The sequence below is a fragment of the Cloeon dipterum genome, chromosome 3 (assembly GCF_949628265.1).
Source record: "Cloeon dipterum chromosome 3, ieCloDipt1.1, whole genome shotgun sequence".
NCBI classification, from domain to species: domain Eukaryota; kingdom Metazoa; phylum Arthropoda; class Insecta; order Ephemeroptera; family Baetidae; genus Cloeon; species Cloeon dipterum.
The window spans coordinates 18317644-18332426 of NC_088788.1; the positions used below are offsets into that span (position 1 = coordinate 18317644).

General features: G+C 39.7%; 2 protein-coding genes across 7 annotated transcripts in view; both read right to left on the reverse strand.

Moving 5' to 3' along the window:
• The window catches only part of Pxn (Peroxidasin), a 68779-nt gene that overhangs the window by 38496 nt on the left and 15500 nt on the right, over positions 1-14783 (reverse strand). For 3 of the 5 annotated variants that reach the window (XM_065486375.1, XM_065486374.1, XM_065486373.1), the window contains exon 1: positions 7806-8059. In XM_065486375.1, the coding sequence (XP_065342447.1) occupies positions 7806-7963 (158 nt within the window). In that variant the 5' untranslated portion in view covers positions 7964-8059. Of the gene's footprint in view, positions 1-7805; positions 8060-12817; positions 12940-13570; positions 13842-14501; positions 14664-14783 lie in introns of those variants that run through there. The other 2 variants (XM_065486372.1, XM_065486371.1) reach the window with 1 other exon arrangement.
• LOC135941095 (protein dopey-1-like) lies at positions 9860-11356 on the reverse strand. Of its 2 annotated transcripts, XM_065486376.1 has the most exons (4): positions 11157-11356; positions 11039-11056; positions 10820-10984; positions 9860-10527 (listed from the first exon to the last, which is right to left on the reverse strand). In XM_065486376.1, exons 1-4 carry the CDS (start codon positions 11354-11356, stop codon positions 10287-10289), a joined length of 624 nt encoding a protein of 207 aa, XP_065342448.1. In that variant the 3' UTR covers positions 9860-10286. The 2 variants fall into 2 exon arrangements, with proteins under 2 accessions (XP_065342448.1, XP_065342449.1); XM_065486377.1 differs by lacking the exon at positions 11039-11056.

Below are 14783 nucleotides of genomic sequence, written 5' to 3' on the forward strand. Positions count from 1 at the left end.
TAAACCATCAGATCTGGAATCATCACACCCACTTAAGCCTTGCTTGGACTGAGGAGAGTTAAAAAAACTGTCATCAAGTTCTGCGACTGTAAAACGGCACAAATCATTCCAAGAATGACAAACACGAATTTTGACTTAAAAACGCAATAGCGACTACGTGATAAGCAGATTTTTTCAACTCATTTTTGCTAAGAGGCAAATTGAGGAAAATTCCCTGCATATTAAAAATAGCCATACTCAACACAATTTAAGAGAATTCATTTTTTGCAGGGACCTGCACCCTATACAAGGCACTTCAAATAAATTTCAAAATTATTTTATTCATAGTCGTAGAACATTGGTATTTCGTTTTTGACAGTGTCCATCGATTCCTGAGGGTCGAATACGCTCAGGCCGCAGTCGAACTACTTTGTTCAAAATTCGAAAATACGAGCCTGAAATCGGCGGACGCATAAAAATGGTTAATTTCGCGGTTTTTAGACTGAAACCTAGCAGAAAGTGTGACAAGAACATCGGTGAACAATCAGAGAAGAGAGCGGTTCTCTGACTGGCTTGAAGTGCTAACTAAGATCGAGACAGCAGCGCTAAAGCGACAGCCAGAGCAAACAACAAGACAGGTCAGCCAGCAGCTAGACTTCTTGTCACTTCCGCTGACTGTCACTGTGGCGCTGCTGTCTCGATTTTATACGTAAGTCTAATTAGATAATCGCTCTGATGCTCTGATTGATTGCCGGCATTCTTGTGGTGTTGTTTGCTTGGTTCAGAATTGTTCGCTTGGTCAAATTGTCCATTATGTGATTTAGCTGAGCCTTACCTAATGCGGCCTCCAGAAATCAATTGGCGTTGTCAAAAAGGCAATTCCAATGTTAATTCAGTTTTATTAAACCACGTAATTTGTGGTACATAGTGTTAATTAAATAAAATTTAATGGTCCAGATTGTGACCGAGGACTTTTTTAATTAATTCCACAGCTTGAAATCAGGATTTAGGATTCAGGAGTAGGACAAAATTTTCACCAGACTTCACAATTTTCATTCCCAGCTTTATTCTCGGTAGTATCAAAATATGAATATATAATGTGTATGACTGTAGCTGCACTCGCTAAAATGAAAGGCTTGGCACCTGTTTTAATTATTTTTGCATTCATCAAAAGTCGGTGGACGCAGCGTACGTTTCCAAATGATGGATGCGAGCAACAAAGTTTTAAACAAGGAGTCTCTCGGCGAATTTTACTGCCCTGATGCGTGGTGCGCTGGCCGCTGGAGCACAAAAATGCCGCGTTTTATGACCTTTTGCCGCGAGCACCGAAACGGAAAAGTGTTCAGACATATATGAAATTGCACTTCGCACGGGTGTGCTTTTTGTTTTAAAATCAACGCGTGGAGAAATGATGGAAATGTTTATTCAGTGCAGCACAACAATTTATAGGTTGTCATCCCTGCTGGAAAATGTTGATGCATGAGTGCACTTCAATAAAATTAGCGTGCTTCATGGTGTTGTGTTACAGTTATTGTAATTTTTTTGCGTCTTAAGAGTTTTATGACATTACCGTTAAGTTGCAGGTTAACGATTCATGGTGTCCTGATTTGTAAATAGAATAAATTTTAAAAAAAATAAGGATAAAAAATTAAATATTTTGATATGAATTAAAGGTTAAATTCTGAAAATCATATTGAGTCGATGCAATTTTCGGAATCGGCTGCCGTGTAAGCTGTCAAGCGCTAGACATAGCAGCCAGAACACTGACGCAATCAACGTTGAGGTCACTGATGTCCAGGACAAAATTTCTTATTTCATTGATTGTTTTATCTTTAAAAGCACGGGAAAATCAGACAAGCAGTCTAAAAATCACTTTAAAAAATTGAAGAATCCTCGCGATAATTGGTGACAAATTCTTCTGCTTTGTTATATAATTGTCTGAATAATTAAATGCAGCTTCCTCGGTGTTTTTCAATATTTCTATCAATGGATCCTGCTCTACTAGTTTCCGCTACCGGTTGCAGCCCTAATTCATGAGCTAGAATGGAAGTATAGTTTGAATTCGAGTTTGTCACTAAGTTTATACATCAATTAAACTAAAAAAATAATTAAAAACAACATAATAACTTACATGTTGCTTATTTATTCATATGAGTATTTGCCAAATCAATGATATTATTAGGACTCGGAGTTTTCGCGAGTTATTCGCTATCAGGGGGTCACTTGTCTGAAAAAATTAAATAAACCAAAAACAAAAAAAATGGTACAAGTTGAAAAAAGAAACACTTTTTGCACTTTTTAAAGCTTCCTTCAACCTTACTAAAGTTATTGAGCTCAAATTAATTTTACTTGGAAAATGTAATTTTGATAAGTACATTTGTTTCTCAAAAATATGTTTTTATAGCAAATGTTTCAACTGTCATATTCGTTTTTCTCCTGAGTGATTGAAAGGAGTTAAAAGTCAGCATTATGCTCTCATTTTGGTCTGAAACATTGACTAAATAAACACTGCACTTTACTGCGAAAAACAACACAACAAATATACCGGTCCGGTCATATTTCATTCCTACTATCAATCCATTTTTTAGCTTTTGTTCTGCCGAGAGGAAATTAGAATGCGTCGCTTCCAAAATGAAAAAAAAATAATTTCATGTTGTACGCTTGCAATTGATGATGATGGGAGTATGTTTACAGCTATTGTATAGGAAATGAAAAGTGTAATCGGGCGCACGCAGATCAAGAGAACAAACATTTGCTGGATGGACGGCGAAAATAGGAAAGCCCACCCAGATCCACCCTGTGTGAACAAAGCAGCGTGCACGGATACAATGGTCGCGATTGTTGCCGTGCGGCCAAATCGAATATGCCCGGCGTTTATTATCATCGGCGGTGGCGGCGGCGGCGGCGTCGACGGCGCGCATAAATCACAGAGTTTTATTGTATCAAGGCCTAATTTGCCATAAAAAGGGTGCTTTATGGCGGCGAAAAAGAAGAGCTGATGCGATGGGTCACTCTTTGAGTGCTGCTGGCTCGCGAGATCAGCGAGATGCATTGTGAGAACGTGCGCGACGGCCTTGACTCGGCGGGCGGCAGCCGAATAATTTCGCGGTTGATATGGAGAGCGAGCACCCCGGCCCGGCTGACACCCGAGCAACGCACTCGCCTAATAAATTAGCCGTGCGACGTGAAGGTGAGGTACGCTATAAAACAACCAGCGCCAACTGGCCCCACACCCACCTAAATTGGTCGCGTGCAATTTTTTCCTCGGTGCGCGCGATAAAAATATATTGTTAAACCAACTCCTTCTTGCGTCGTTGAGAGGATCCACTTCTTCGTGAAATTCGGCTCTGCTTCAAGTGTTCTGGTGGTCCTTTAGCCGCGTTAGCGGTAAAAAAAAATGCCTCCACTATATGCTAATCACAAAGGATACTCTCAGCCGTTTCCCCGCGAAAGGTTACTTTTGAGCCGACAAGGTGCTTTTAACAGACCTGAATTTTCCAATTAACTTTGTCGACTGGAGGAGCACCAAGTGGCAGGATGAATTAGTGATTTGAAAGAAATCATTTTAAGTTCAATATGTATACTAGCAGGATTGAGTCTTAAATAGCAGCAGAAGTCCCCTAAATTATAGGCAATATAAATTTACTTTTTGATTCTAAAATCGAAAGAAACCACTGGCGCCATCTATTGGCGGCTTCGAGTATAGAGGAATTTTGCAACGGGTGAGAATTTAATTGATTTGGCGCAAATAATCAAAATTTGAAACTATCTTCTGAATTTTCCCTGAAATCTCTTTTTGAAACAAAAATATTTGCAGCCATCAGAAGTTATTACATTATCGGCAAGAAAATTGCTAAGTAAGAAAAGAGATCAAAACAGTCTGAAACCAGCTAAATTGGCTCCAAAACCATGTAAAATTCCAAACCCTATTTCAGAAAACCATATTGGGCAATTGTTTTTCATTTGGAAAGACATCTCCGTATATAAGAAAATGTTTTTTATTTTATTTTACAATCTCATTAGCCCTTAAAGTAAAGTTTCTGACAGTGAGTTTCCTCTATAGTGTTAAACTTTCAATCAAGCAAAAATAATTTTTACAATTAATATTCTTTTGTGCATTATATATTGTCTTACACGTTTTATTTTGAGGCGCAGCTTTTTAAATTAGATCTGTCAGTTGTTGCAATCTACAGAGTTTCGAATAAAAATTCCAATTAGTCTAAGAATGACCGGAAAGATTGATTTAACTGCCAAATAAGCTTGTCTGCTAGCTTCAATTGAAATTTTGGGAATCCTCTTAGTGTCTCGGTTGATTGGTCTACATATAATGTAAGGATTTAATGTGTCAAAACTGATCCCTCCGATTATTTTACATGCAGGCGTAAGACGTGTCGACCTGTCAAATCCCCGCTAAAATAGATCTTTGGTTGGCTAATTTAGAAGGTTTTTCTTTGAAATGGTCGATTCATATAGTTGCTTAAAATTACTATGCTCTGCGTATAATAATAAAGCGAACGACTGATTATGCAACGATGTGATTCTACTTGAATTTGAATTAATTTCATAGAAGCTTTCATCTCATGAACAAACCAACTATAAATTTTAGACACAGTGTGCATTGCACGCAGATCTGCAATGCAGATGCGGACGAAAAAGTGCGGCCACTCATCACAAATTTAAAATGCTGGTGAAGCGCGCAGCATCCAAATTGGTCCTAGCACACACGCAATTTAAGCTAATGCTGAAATTCAAATTCATGCCACAGCTGATATTATAATAATTCTCAGCATGCTATGCTCACTCGCACTGCGGGGATGTGAATCATTAATGCACTTGATGTGATGGAATAGATTGCCCGTGAGACTATGCTAAACATTTTGCGAAATAAATCAACCAGAGCTTTATTAGAGAGTAGGCAGCCCGATCGATGCTCTGACGATTCACGATATAAGCCTGATTAAAATAGAATCGAATTTCACGGGCGTGCGATGAATACCAATTTTTCCCAACACATATTTTCCGCGCGTTCCGGCAATGAGTGGAGCTTTTTACTGCCTGCCGCGGAGAGGCCAACGATTGACCTTTTCGCCAGCGAGGGTGACCGCGCGCGCTGAAAGCTCATTTTCGATGGCATTTTGAGCACTCCTCCGCGCAACCAACAAGGGCGCCTTTATTGCCCAGCAGACGCTCTCACGATGCTCATCAAAAAGTGGAAATGAGATTGCTGTAATTAGAATTTCCACAATGCAGAACGGAAAGTGGAGCATATGCTCAGGAATCTAGCCGTTTTTTGTGTCACACTTGACATTTGGAACTCATTTTTTTAATAAAATCAATCCCAGCATGATTAAATTGTTAATTCGTCGAAATAAAAGTTCATTTTATTTCCCTTCCATGGCACCCATTTTTTTATTTGGATCATTGACCGCCAAAAAACACTCTTTAGAAAAATTAAGATTTAAGGTTTTCATGAAACTATCTGAAATTTAAGAAAATGGTTAGCAAAATTATGCCAAAATATTTGAACCGCAAATGCAGAAAATTTAAATTTCTATTTAAATTTTGCATTAAATTTTTCTTTCTAAGAACTTTATGACTTGCAAAAAAGTTATCGATTTGTATTTCTAGGTTAAAATATCTCCAAAAATGGCAGAGATTGGCTCTAATAAATTACATTTGTTTTTCATGACGAAATGTTTAAGTAAAGTTTAAGTTCAAAATCATATTTAAAAAATGATTTAATTGGTTCTAGTGCAAGCAAACAATTGCAAAAAATCATATCATATCCATCGATCCAACAATTATGTAGATAATCAGGTCAAAGGTCAAAAGCCGACCTTGATGTTATCAAAATATCTTGTGCACACGCGAAATCTAGGCTTCGATTGGTGAGAAATGCGAAAATTGAATACCGTTAAGCTCCTCACGTAGTCCTCTGACGAACCAGATAATTTTAAGAGGGTATTTCATCCTTCTGCGACCCCTCATCCTGCAGGAATTTATTATAATATTCCTACGCTTTTCTAGCACTTGTAATGTTTTAAATCACCCAGTTTGACACGCTCTTTCTCATTTACCCCAAAATTCCCATTAAATTGCCATGAAAGTCTTTCAGGATGAGAAATATCCTGTAAATATTGATATAAATCTTTGAAAGATACTTTAGACTTAATCCAGTGAAGAAAGTTGAAACAATTTTAAATATTTCCGAATTTTATCTTTTTAATGCGATGAATGCGATAATATTAGCGTCGCTTAAGAAGGGAATTAATTAAACTACACCTAATAACTGTAAGAAAAAAGAGTATAAGACGTGCCTCTTGGTGTGTTGTTCTCACTCCAAGAGTGTGGCTTTCAAAAAGTATAATTTACAACGCTGAACAAACAGTGGGTTAAACAGGTTAACGAGCCGGTTGAATTTTCGCTTCGCTATCGGTCAAAGGCAAACACGAAAATCTCTACGAAAGCCGTTTCAAAGGAGTAATTTACGCTTTATCCAAACAAAACATTTCTAGCGCGAGCATTATAAAATGCGGCTAGGAGGGAATTAGTGGAGACTAGCTCTTCCTCGCGCTTCTCGATTAAATCTGTCTAGCCGCCGCGCGCGCGGAACGAAATCCTGCTATCGCCAGACACCTGCTCCCGAGAATAAAAAACACACAAACACAAAGTGTGTCTGCCGGCATAAGCACGGTAATAAAAATTCTTTTCATTTTTCTCCTCAAGGGTGGGAATTAATTGCACCCCTGCATCCGCGTCTGGTTTCGGTTTAATTAACACGGCGAGAAAGAAAAGGAATGAAAGGCCAGCCAGTTATGCATAAAATAAATCTGAGTGATTATCGAATTTTTTGTGTTCGCGGGGCCGAGAGTGAGTCACAACATGGGATTGAATTACTTCGCTGCGCGCGCGAGCGGAGAAAGAAAAAGCAGGGGACGCTGTTTCTGCTCAAATAAGGTATTAAATCTTTCCAGCTGCAGATCGCTTAGTAGAATCCAATTAATTATGCAAGTGGATGTGAGCTCAACTCCCGCAGCAGCCTTTCGAAACGAAACAGGTATGTATAAATAAATAGTGAAGTCATCAAATTCAAATAAATCATGACCGTGGTTCAAATAATTTATCTCTTCTTAACGCTTAATGTACAACAGCAGTTAAGATTTTTTGTACAGGCCAGAAATACATGACTTTAACTCATATAAAATTTAATATCTCCCTGTGAAAACGCTGCGTGTCTCAGACAATGATTTTATAATCGTTTTAAACCTTTTGTTTAAAGCCAATAATATTTTATTCACTTCTCTTACAGTTTTCAACATTAAAAATTTCTGGACGAAAGTTTCCGTGTAATTATATTGTTCGCATGATAAAATGAACGTTCATCGTTGACTATTTAAAAGAATCACGAGCAAAGGCAAAAATGACCAGCAGAAACTGCATAAATGAAAAAAATATTGAGTCGACATTGTCGAGTGCCGAATATTTAAATGTTTTACTTGAGTAAATAAAAAAATGGTTTGAATCTATGAAGAAAGGGAAAATTTCTTAAATTATCGATACAAATTAGTATTATCGAATCAAGAATTGAAAATTTCAAAATCTCAAAAGACGAGTACACCAATAAAATTGTTTTTTTCCATTTCATAATTTTTATTTAATATTGCTTAAACAAGATCAATTTCAAAATAATCACATAATCTAAATATAAATAAAAAATTGACCAAAATTAAAATGACCTCATCTATTTTAAGTTTTTAACAATTAATGCTTAGCACCAATAAGAAAGACAAAATATATAAAAAAATTGGAAAATTAAATGTACTTACAGGGTGTGGGTGTTGTGTGCCACCTGGGGCACCTTCTGCAGGTGCATATACATGCATCGGACAGTGGACTTGATGCAGAGACAGCTGCTCGGACAGTTTTGCTGCTGTGCGCGGCTGACGGCTGCCAGAACGCACACGATCAACAGCGGACGCCACATGCTCTCGATCGTCGGCAGCCGGCGCGGCGCTCGGGGACAAGGACACCCGTCTGGTCCTCGGCACTCGTTCGGCTCAACTGACTGTGAACTGAGAGCTGACAGCAGCGAGCACACATCGGAGGATCTTGCGCATAGTTGGCCGCTCCCCCACTGGGGCGCTCGGTGCCAATGGACCACAAAAAAATCTCGCGTCTCTCGTGTGGTAGGTACTCGTACTACTCTTCTGCGGTTTCATTACGCGTCTCGTACTGTTACTGTATGATTCAATTAACATGCAGTGCCTGTGATTCTCGGAAGATATGGCTAGTCATTTCCTCGTCTAGACACGTGAAATGAAAATTTTCCAGCTCATGTTTTGCTTACAATAATTTAATTTTCAGGTCAAGATTATACTACGTTAATTTAGTCATTTTCCTTCATCGGTTACTCCAGTTCTTTGTTATGAGTTATAAGTCGAATCAAGGTGCTTTCGAAGAAAGTCGACCCGGTAAAGAACTATTATAGAAAAAGCTGAAAGAAAGTTTTTCCTATTAAATGTTTAACATTTTGGCTAATTGATAATTTCCAAGTTTTATTATCTTCGATTTTGGCCTGATTTTTGTGACCTTGACCTTTAAATATTGACATTAAATAGGCAGTCAATTGAATTTCAGCCTGTAATTTTCAGGTGAGCCGTGGAGCCACTGGGGCAACACATTCACAAAATTTCATAAAAATCTGAAGACCCATTCCAATTAGAGTCCTAATTCCAATGGTGGGTCCGCGTGCCTAGTTTATTTTCCTGCATTCTTTTGGTTTTACCTCGCAAAATTCTAACTCACCAAAAGTTCCCTCAATTTAAGGCACACCCGCTGGCTCACATTGTTAATGCATTCTAAGGAGTGTCAAAGCAGTGGAAGCTATCTGAGCAATTCTAAGGATCTATTACTGGCAATATCATGTCAGAGATGGCGAAAGGTGGTTAATTTGGTGATTCGCGAAATGCTCAAATAGCTCATTGGGCTGGGAAGCGCACCGACGCCGACTCGCCACTTGCTGGTTTTCGCACCTTACCACCGGCTTTATGGACCAATGTCTGGTGTTTGAATAAAAGACCTCGGTGCGGGGAGGAGGAAAGATGAATCACATTGGGCCCAAGCTCCTCTGCGGCCACTCGGGCCCCATACTATCCGCTTGGCGGTGTAAATTATTGGGACCCGGTGAGCTCATAGCCCACGGGAAGTGCTGAGCAGAGGTTCTTGAAAAACCGTGTGCTCATAATCTTTAAAAATGTTCTCGTGCAGTCGTCCCGAAAGCGCCTGTTCGTCAACGGTAGCGGTTTATCTGATGACATCATTCGTAAGACGATGACACAATGACGCTACAGAATCACAATTTTCTCGTAGGAGACCACTGAAATTATTTTATTTTTACGACCGCAGAATGTGCCAATTGAGCTGCAAGGGGTCCAAACCCGATTTATTTTCGGCGCGGCGGGCTGATTGTAATTCAGCATATATCCTTTTTGTTTCCACATCGCAATAGAACAAAACAGGATGCAGAAAGAGTTACTTATTTATCGCGCCCAAGTCAGTTTAGCTCTGCATTATCTGCCCGCTTTTATTGATTTGCGAAGAGTGTGGAGTTTGGTGACACAGGCAGGAAGTGCCGCCGCCACCAACATAGGCTGGCCGTATTATCAACATGCAAATTAATTACCTCTGTGTGCAGGCCTACGGTATATATGGAAATCCGCAGAGACGAAAACTTTCCACCACCGCCCCCCGAAACTGACTGAGCGCCACCCCCAATTAAACTTGAGCGTTAATTTTGTTATATATATAATGCCTCTCAAGAGACACGCGTAATGCGTTAAGACCGAGCATTATAATTAATGGGGATGTTCAAAACCGAGGATTGGCTTGAATTTTCATTCATTTTCCTTTATTTGTGGTTAAAAATAACAACAAGTATTTTATTCTGTGACATAGTAACAATAATTTGGAGATCTCCGCTTCTATTAAAATAATGCATGACTTGAAAAACAGCAAACTGATCAACTGAAAACATGGCTTCTTCAATTTTGTGCACCTCGTAAATACTCCAAAATGGACAACAACATAGTTCAGTTTGAGACGCGAACTAAACCACTGTATAAATAAAATTTTTACCATTTTCAAATCATATATACGTAATACCTTTTGTAAAACCTTTGTTTGCGTCCAAATAATTTATCTCTTTGATCACACGGTTAAAATGAGTCTCACTTTGAAGGAAGCGGGTCGAGAAAGTCGATTTCTAGCGCCTCTTCCAGCGCCACAGGGTACCAGTTGTGTGCCTCGATCTAGGTTCTCCAAATCGACGCCAGGGCAGAGAAAAAGCCCTGCAGCTGGTGCAGAGACTGGATGGACGACTGACGCAAAAGCGGATCGCCGGGACACGCGTCCATCGACGGCATCGACTCGGGCGCTTGATTGTCTAAAAGTCGGGACAGCCGGACGACGTGTGGCACAAAGTCAGGACCCTGCTGGCCGGGACCCAGGTGATTGTTCTCAAAGGCAGCGACAAAAGCCCAGCATCGATACCTGTAACAGATTACGTAAAGTAATATGTCATATAACTTAACGAATTTTCGGAAAAACACAAAATCTACCATATCTCAGAATCTTTTGAAAATTTCAAACTAAACCAAACTTCATTTTAATTAACTTTTTATCCCAGGTAGAAGGAATGGGTCAAATTCCGAAAAAGAAGTTCATTTTTCCAGTGAATGAAGAGTTTAAAAGACATGAAAAATACCAAAAAAATTTTCTTTTCTTTTCAGCTGGTGCATTTAGGTAAAAATAAACATTTTGTCACAATGCAAGATCGACTCACATTTTAAATTGGGGCAGCGTCGAAGCAGGAACAGCCAAAATCAAGTCCAGCAATTTACACGCGGCCAGCTGAAGGGAGAGCCAGGCGGGTTGGCCAGACGAAGGGGAGAGGCCGTCGTCCAGAGCCCAGGCTGCGTCCAGTCCGGACAAGAGACGCAATTGAGAGCTATGAACAGGAATAATTATAAAACACGGACGGCGGCAGTAATTTAATTAGTACTTGTTGAGACAGTTGTCCCTGAATGGCATGAAAATAAAAAAAAAGAATAATGGATTAGAATGATATTTATTTATGATAACTGAAAATGCAAAACTTGTAAGCATTGAGAAAGACTTACCGGTCGCCAGCGAGTTGGTGCTCCATGTGCATCATGGCTTGAACAAGTTCAGAAATGACTACGGGCCAGAGGGACGTGACGTGGTGGGCAGACATACGGAGAAGCAGAACTCTGAAGCAGAGAAAGACTTGGGCGTGCAGCGTCGGCCCAGCCTGAGGCATGCGAAGGCAGTCGGAGAGTCGCTCTTGGATGTCAGGCATTTGTCTGTGGTACAGGTCTCGCTCGCCGCACAGAAGCACAAACGCCAGCCTCTACAAAAGCTGGGCTCGCTGCCCCCACTCTTGTTTTTTACTCGAAATTTGTGTCTATTGTCAATTAACCATTTTTAAGCTTCCAATCATCACGGAACCATCCAATGAGCATTAATTTTGTCTTGAATTTCCAAAACTATCTAAATCGGTTTAAAGCCAGGCATTTCTTAGCCATGCAAGAGCATTTTTGAAAAATTTCAAAACTCAATTATTTGCAAATATTCAGCAGCTCCAGCGCTTCCCTCTGCCAGGAGCGCCTGGTGTATTGGAAGGCGGCCACGGCAGCCAGCAGTTGGGAGCAGGCCCTGAACGCGGGTGCGTTCCTGACGCTGTGGTTCCGCAGGTACGGGAAAACGTGGGTCAGCACTCCAGCCAGCAGGGTGGTGGCACGTTCCTTGTCCTGGCTGCCGAACGCCACGTCCAGCAGCTGCGCCAGGGTCGTGGCCAAGTAATGTTAGCCAAGGCTTAAATGAACCTCATAATAACACCTTAAATTCTTTTTTCGTAGAGATAATAGAGATTTAATTTCAAACTTCGTGCGGCATAGAATAGAGGGAAAGGTTTTTTCATTCGTTATGACTCTTTACAACAAATGGTCACTATTTTGGACGGTAATTTGAAAATATTATCAGTAGTTTGACGTGAAATTTTCAACCACATTAAACACATATTTCAGAGACGATTTGGTCTTTTTCTCCTTTTATCGCTTTTTGAAGAGTTATGGTGAACTACGAATCGCCTAGATGGGCCTTAATTTTGTGTGACAATATAATTCCTAAAATCGAATTACTTCAATGACTTTGGATTTGAAATTCAATTTGATATTTTATCAATGACGAGACGGATTTTTTTACTTTTACGTATTTTGCAAATAAATATTGTCAATTCCAAATCTCGAGTTCTAACCACCAGAATTGCAAAAACTACGCATCGTTATACTCCTCTCGACTTTCCTTGACCAGCTGAAGTGCTTACCTTCCCCCTTTTCAACCTCCATGCTACAACTTTAATTGGAAAAATGTACTTAGCTTCCTCAGTGCTTAATTATTCACACATATCATACAGGATAACTATTTTAAGGACAGCTCGCCCGGGGTGGCAGGCGTTGAGCGCGAGAAGAGCGACGTCAGGGTGTCGTTGACTGCCTTGTTCCCCTTGTTCTGCGCTTCTTGGTGCGCCTTCTGCACGAACCTGTCACCCGGCCCAGCAACCACCGTCATGCCTGACGGACAAATTATCATTTTCGCAAAAAAGAAAATTTTTCCTTGAGCAGAGTAATTTATGCGACACACAAAGTGTTTTCGCGCGACAAAAATATTCACCGTCGATGAGCGAGATAAAAATTTAAAATAAAAAGCTGTGGAGGCGCATGGACCCACAAATAATTTTAATAACGCAAACGTGTCATACCTCTGACAGTGACGGTGGCTTTCGCCGAAATTTTGCCTTTTTCGTTGACTGCGGCGCACTCGTAAATTCCGGCGTCGGCCTCGGTGATGTTGTAGATGTACAAACTGCCGCCAGACGTGATCCTAATCAACATCGATCCGTTTTCACTCCAATGAAATTTGATGATTAAAATTAAAACAAGAAAATTCAAGTAAGAAAATTAAAAAAAAATTGTGGCTTTAATTTTGGAGGTAAAATTGGTTAAAAAATAGGGCCCCATCTTAAAAACGTCAAAATTGAGTAACAAATTGAGTTTACAAATATACTATCTGGACCTGATTAATTCGGAAGTAAAAAATAGAAAAGAAGATCTCCTAAAAATTAGCAGTCTAAATCATAGTCAATTTTATAATACTATCAAAAAATAGAAAACATATATATATTGTTTATAAACACACGCAAGTAAATTTTTGATAACTGTTAAATTTAAAAAATTATCGGCTAGAATTTTCTTTGTTTCTATTTTAGTTTGGAAAGAGGCTACTTGTAAAATATTTGTAAAGAAAAATATCTGTATCTGTACTGTTCTGTAACGTGGGATTAATTAACTTCTGATAAAAAATAATTGCTAGTAGCCCCCATTCTTAATTAGTTCAGTGCAGAGAATAATAAATAAAATTTGCTAATAACCTAAAAAATCCAGTAAGGATTCTGTGTAGGCTTCCAAGTAAAATAAGTAATAGAGTCAAGTGTCCAGATTCAATTTGCACTCACTTGTGTTGCGTATCCTCATCGATGGGCACGCTGTTCTTGCGCCATTCAATTTTTGGGCGTGGGTGTCCAGTGGCGCTGCAGGGCACTTCAATTGTGGCCCCAGGGTCGACGGTCAAGTCGAATGGCTGGTCCTGGAACACGGGCGCCTCTCGACGTTCGTCCTCCACGCTGAGCCACGCTTCGGCGATCACCTGCCCGACCGTGTTGTGCGCGATGCACATGTACTCCCCCGCGTCCGACAACTCAACTAGTTTGATTTGCAGGATTTGACCTTAAATCACACACGTGCGGGGAAATTAAATCAGGATAAAATCAGTTCAAAATATTCATCAGAAGGACAAAAACTGTCTAGAATTTTCTTTAAAAATTGATCTTGTAATAATAATATACACTTTTACTCATATAATTTTAAGAAAAAAACCTAGCAAAAATGAATTTCCTGCCAATTGAGTGGAATTTATGATTTAATTTAGCAGAGAAGCTCTATTTCGATATTTTCTTGGACGATTTAGACGGTTTTTTGGTGAGTTGTTTGCTACATAATTCACATATTTACTGAGAGCTTTCATTGGAAATATTTAAATTACTATGATCTTGAAATAAAAATATACGTTTCTTACAAAATGTTCCTACCAAAATCTCATATATTTTTTTAATATTTCGGTAGCCCTTTTGCTCCATAACATCAACCATATTGTTTTCTATTAGGTTCAAAAGAAGTTCGTCCTGCACCCGGGGGCTAAGTAGTACACAGTATAAACTTTAAAATCGAGTCAGGTAGGCATTCATTTCCACAGCGGCGTTGCGCGGGAAGCATATCCACTATCTTTCCCAGGGGTTTCGACGCGATACATGGCACTACTTGCGCATTTCTTGTCGTTCCAAAAGAGAGGCTAACGACGGAGGAAAGATGCAACCTGCATTTACTCACCGTTGGCGAGGAGAGCAACATTTCCGCCGCGTGCGATAAGTTGGCCCTCTTTGTACCAGTTGACGGTCGGTGATGGCTGGCCTTGAGCGAAGCATCGGAACAGAACCATGTCGCCGGCTCGTGCACTCTCGTTCTTCAGACTTTCGGTCAGAATTGGAGCACCTAATACACGTAAAGAGTTTTGCAGGTCGTTATAAAATTTAAATATTTACATCTGAAGAAAAAGTTCAATTGAAATATTATTTTTTAATTAAAATTTGAATTAAGTCATATTTGCTACGT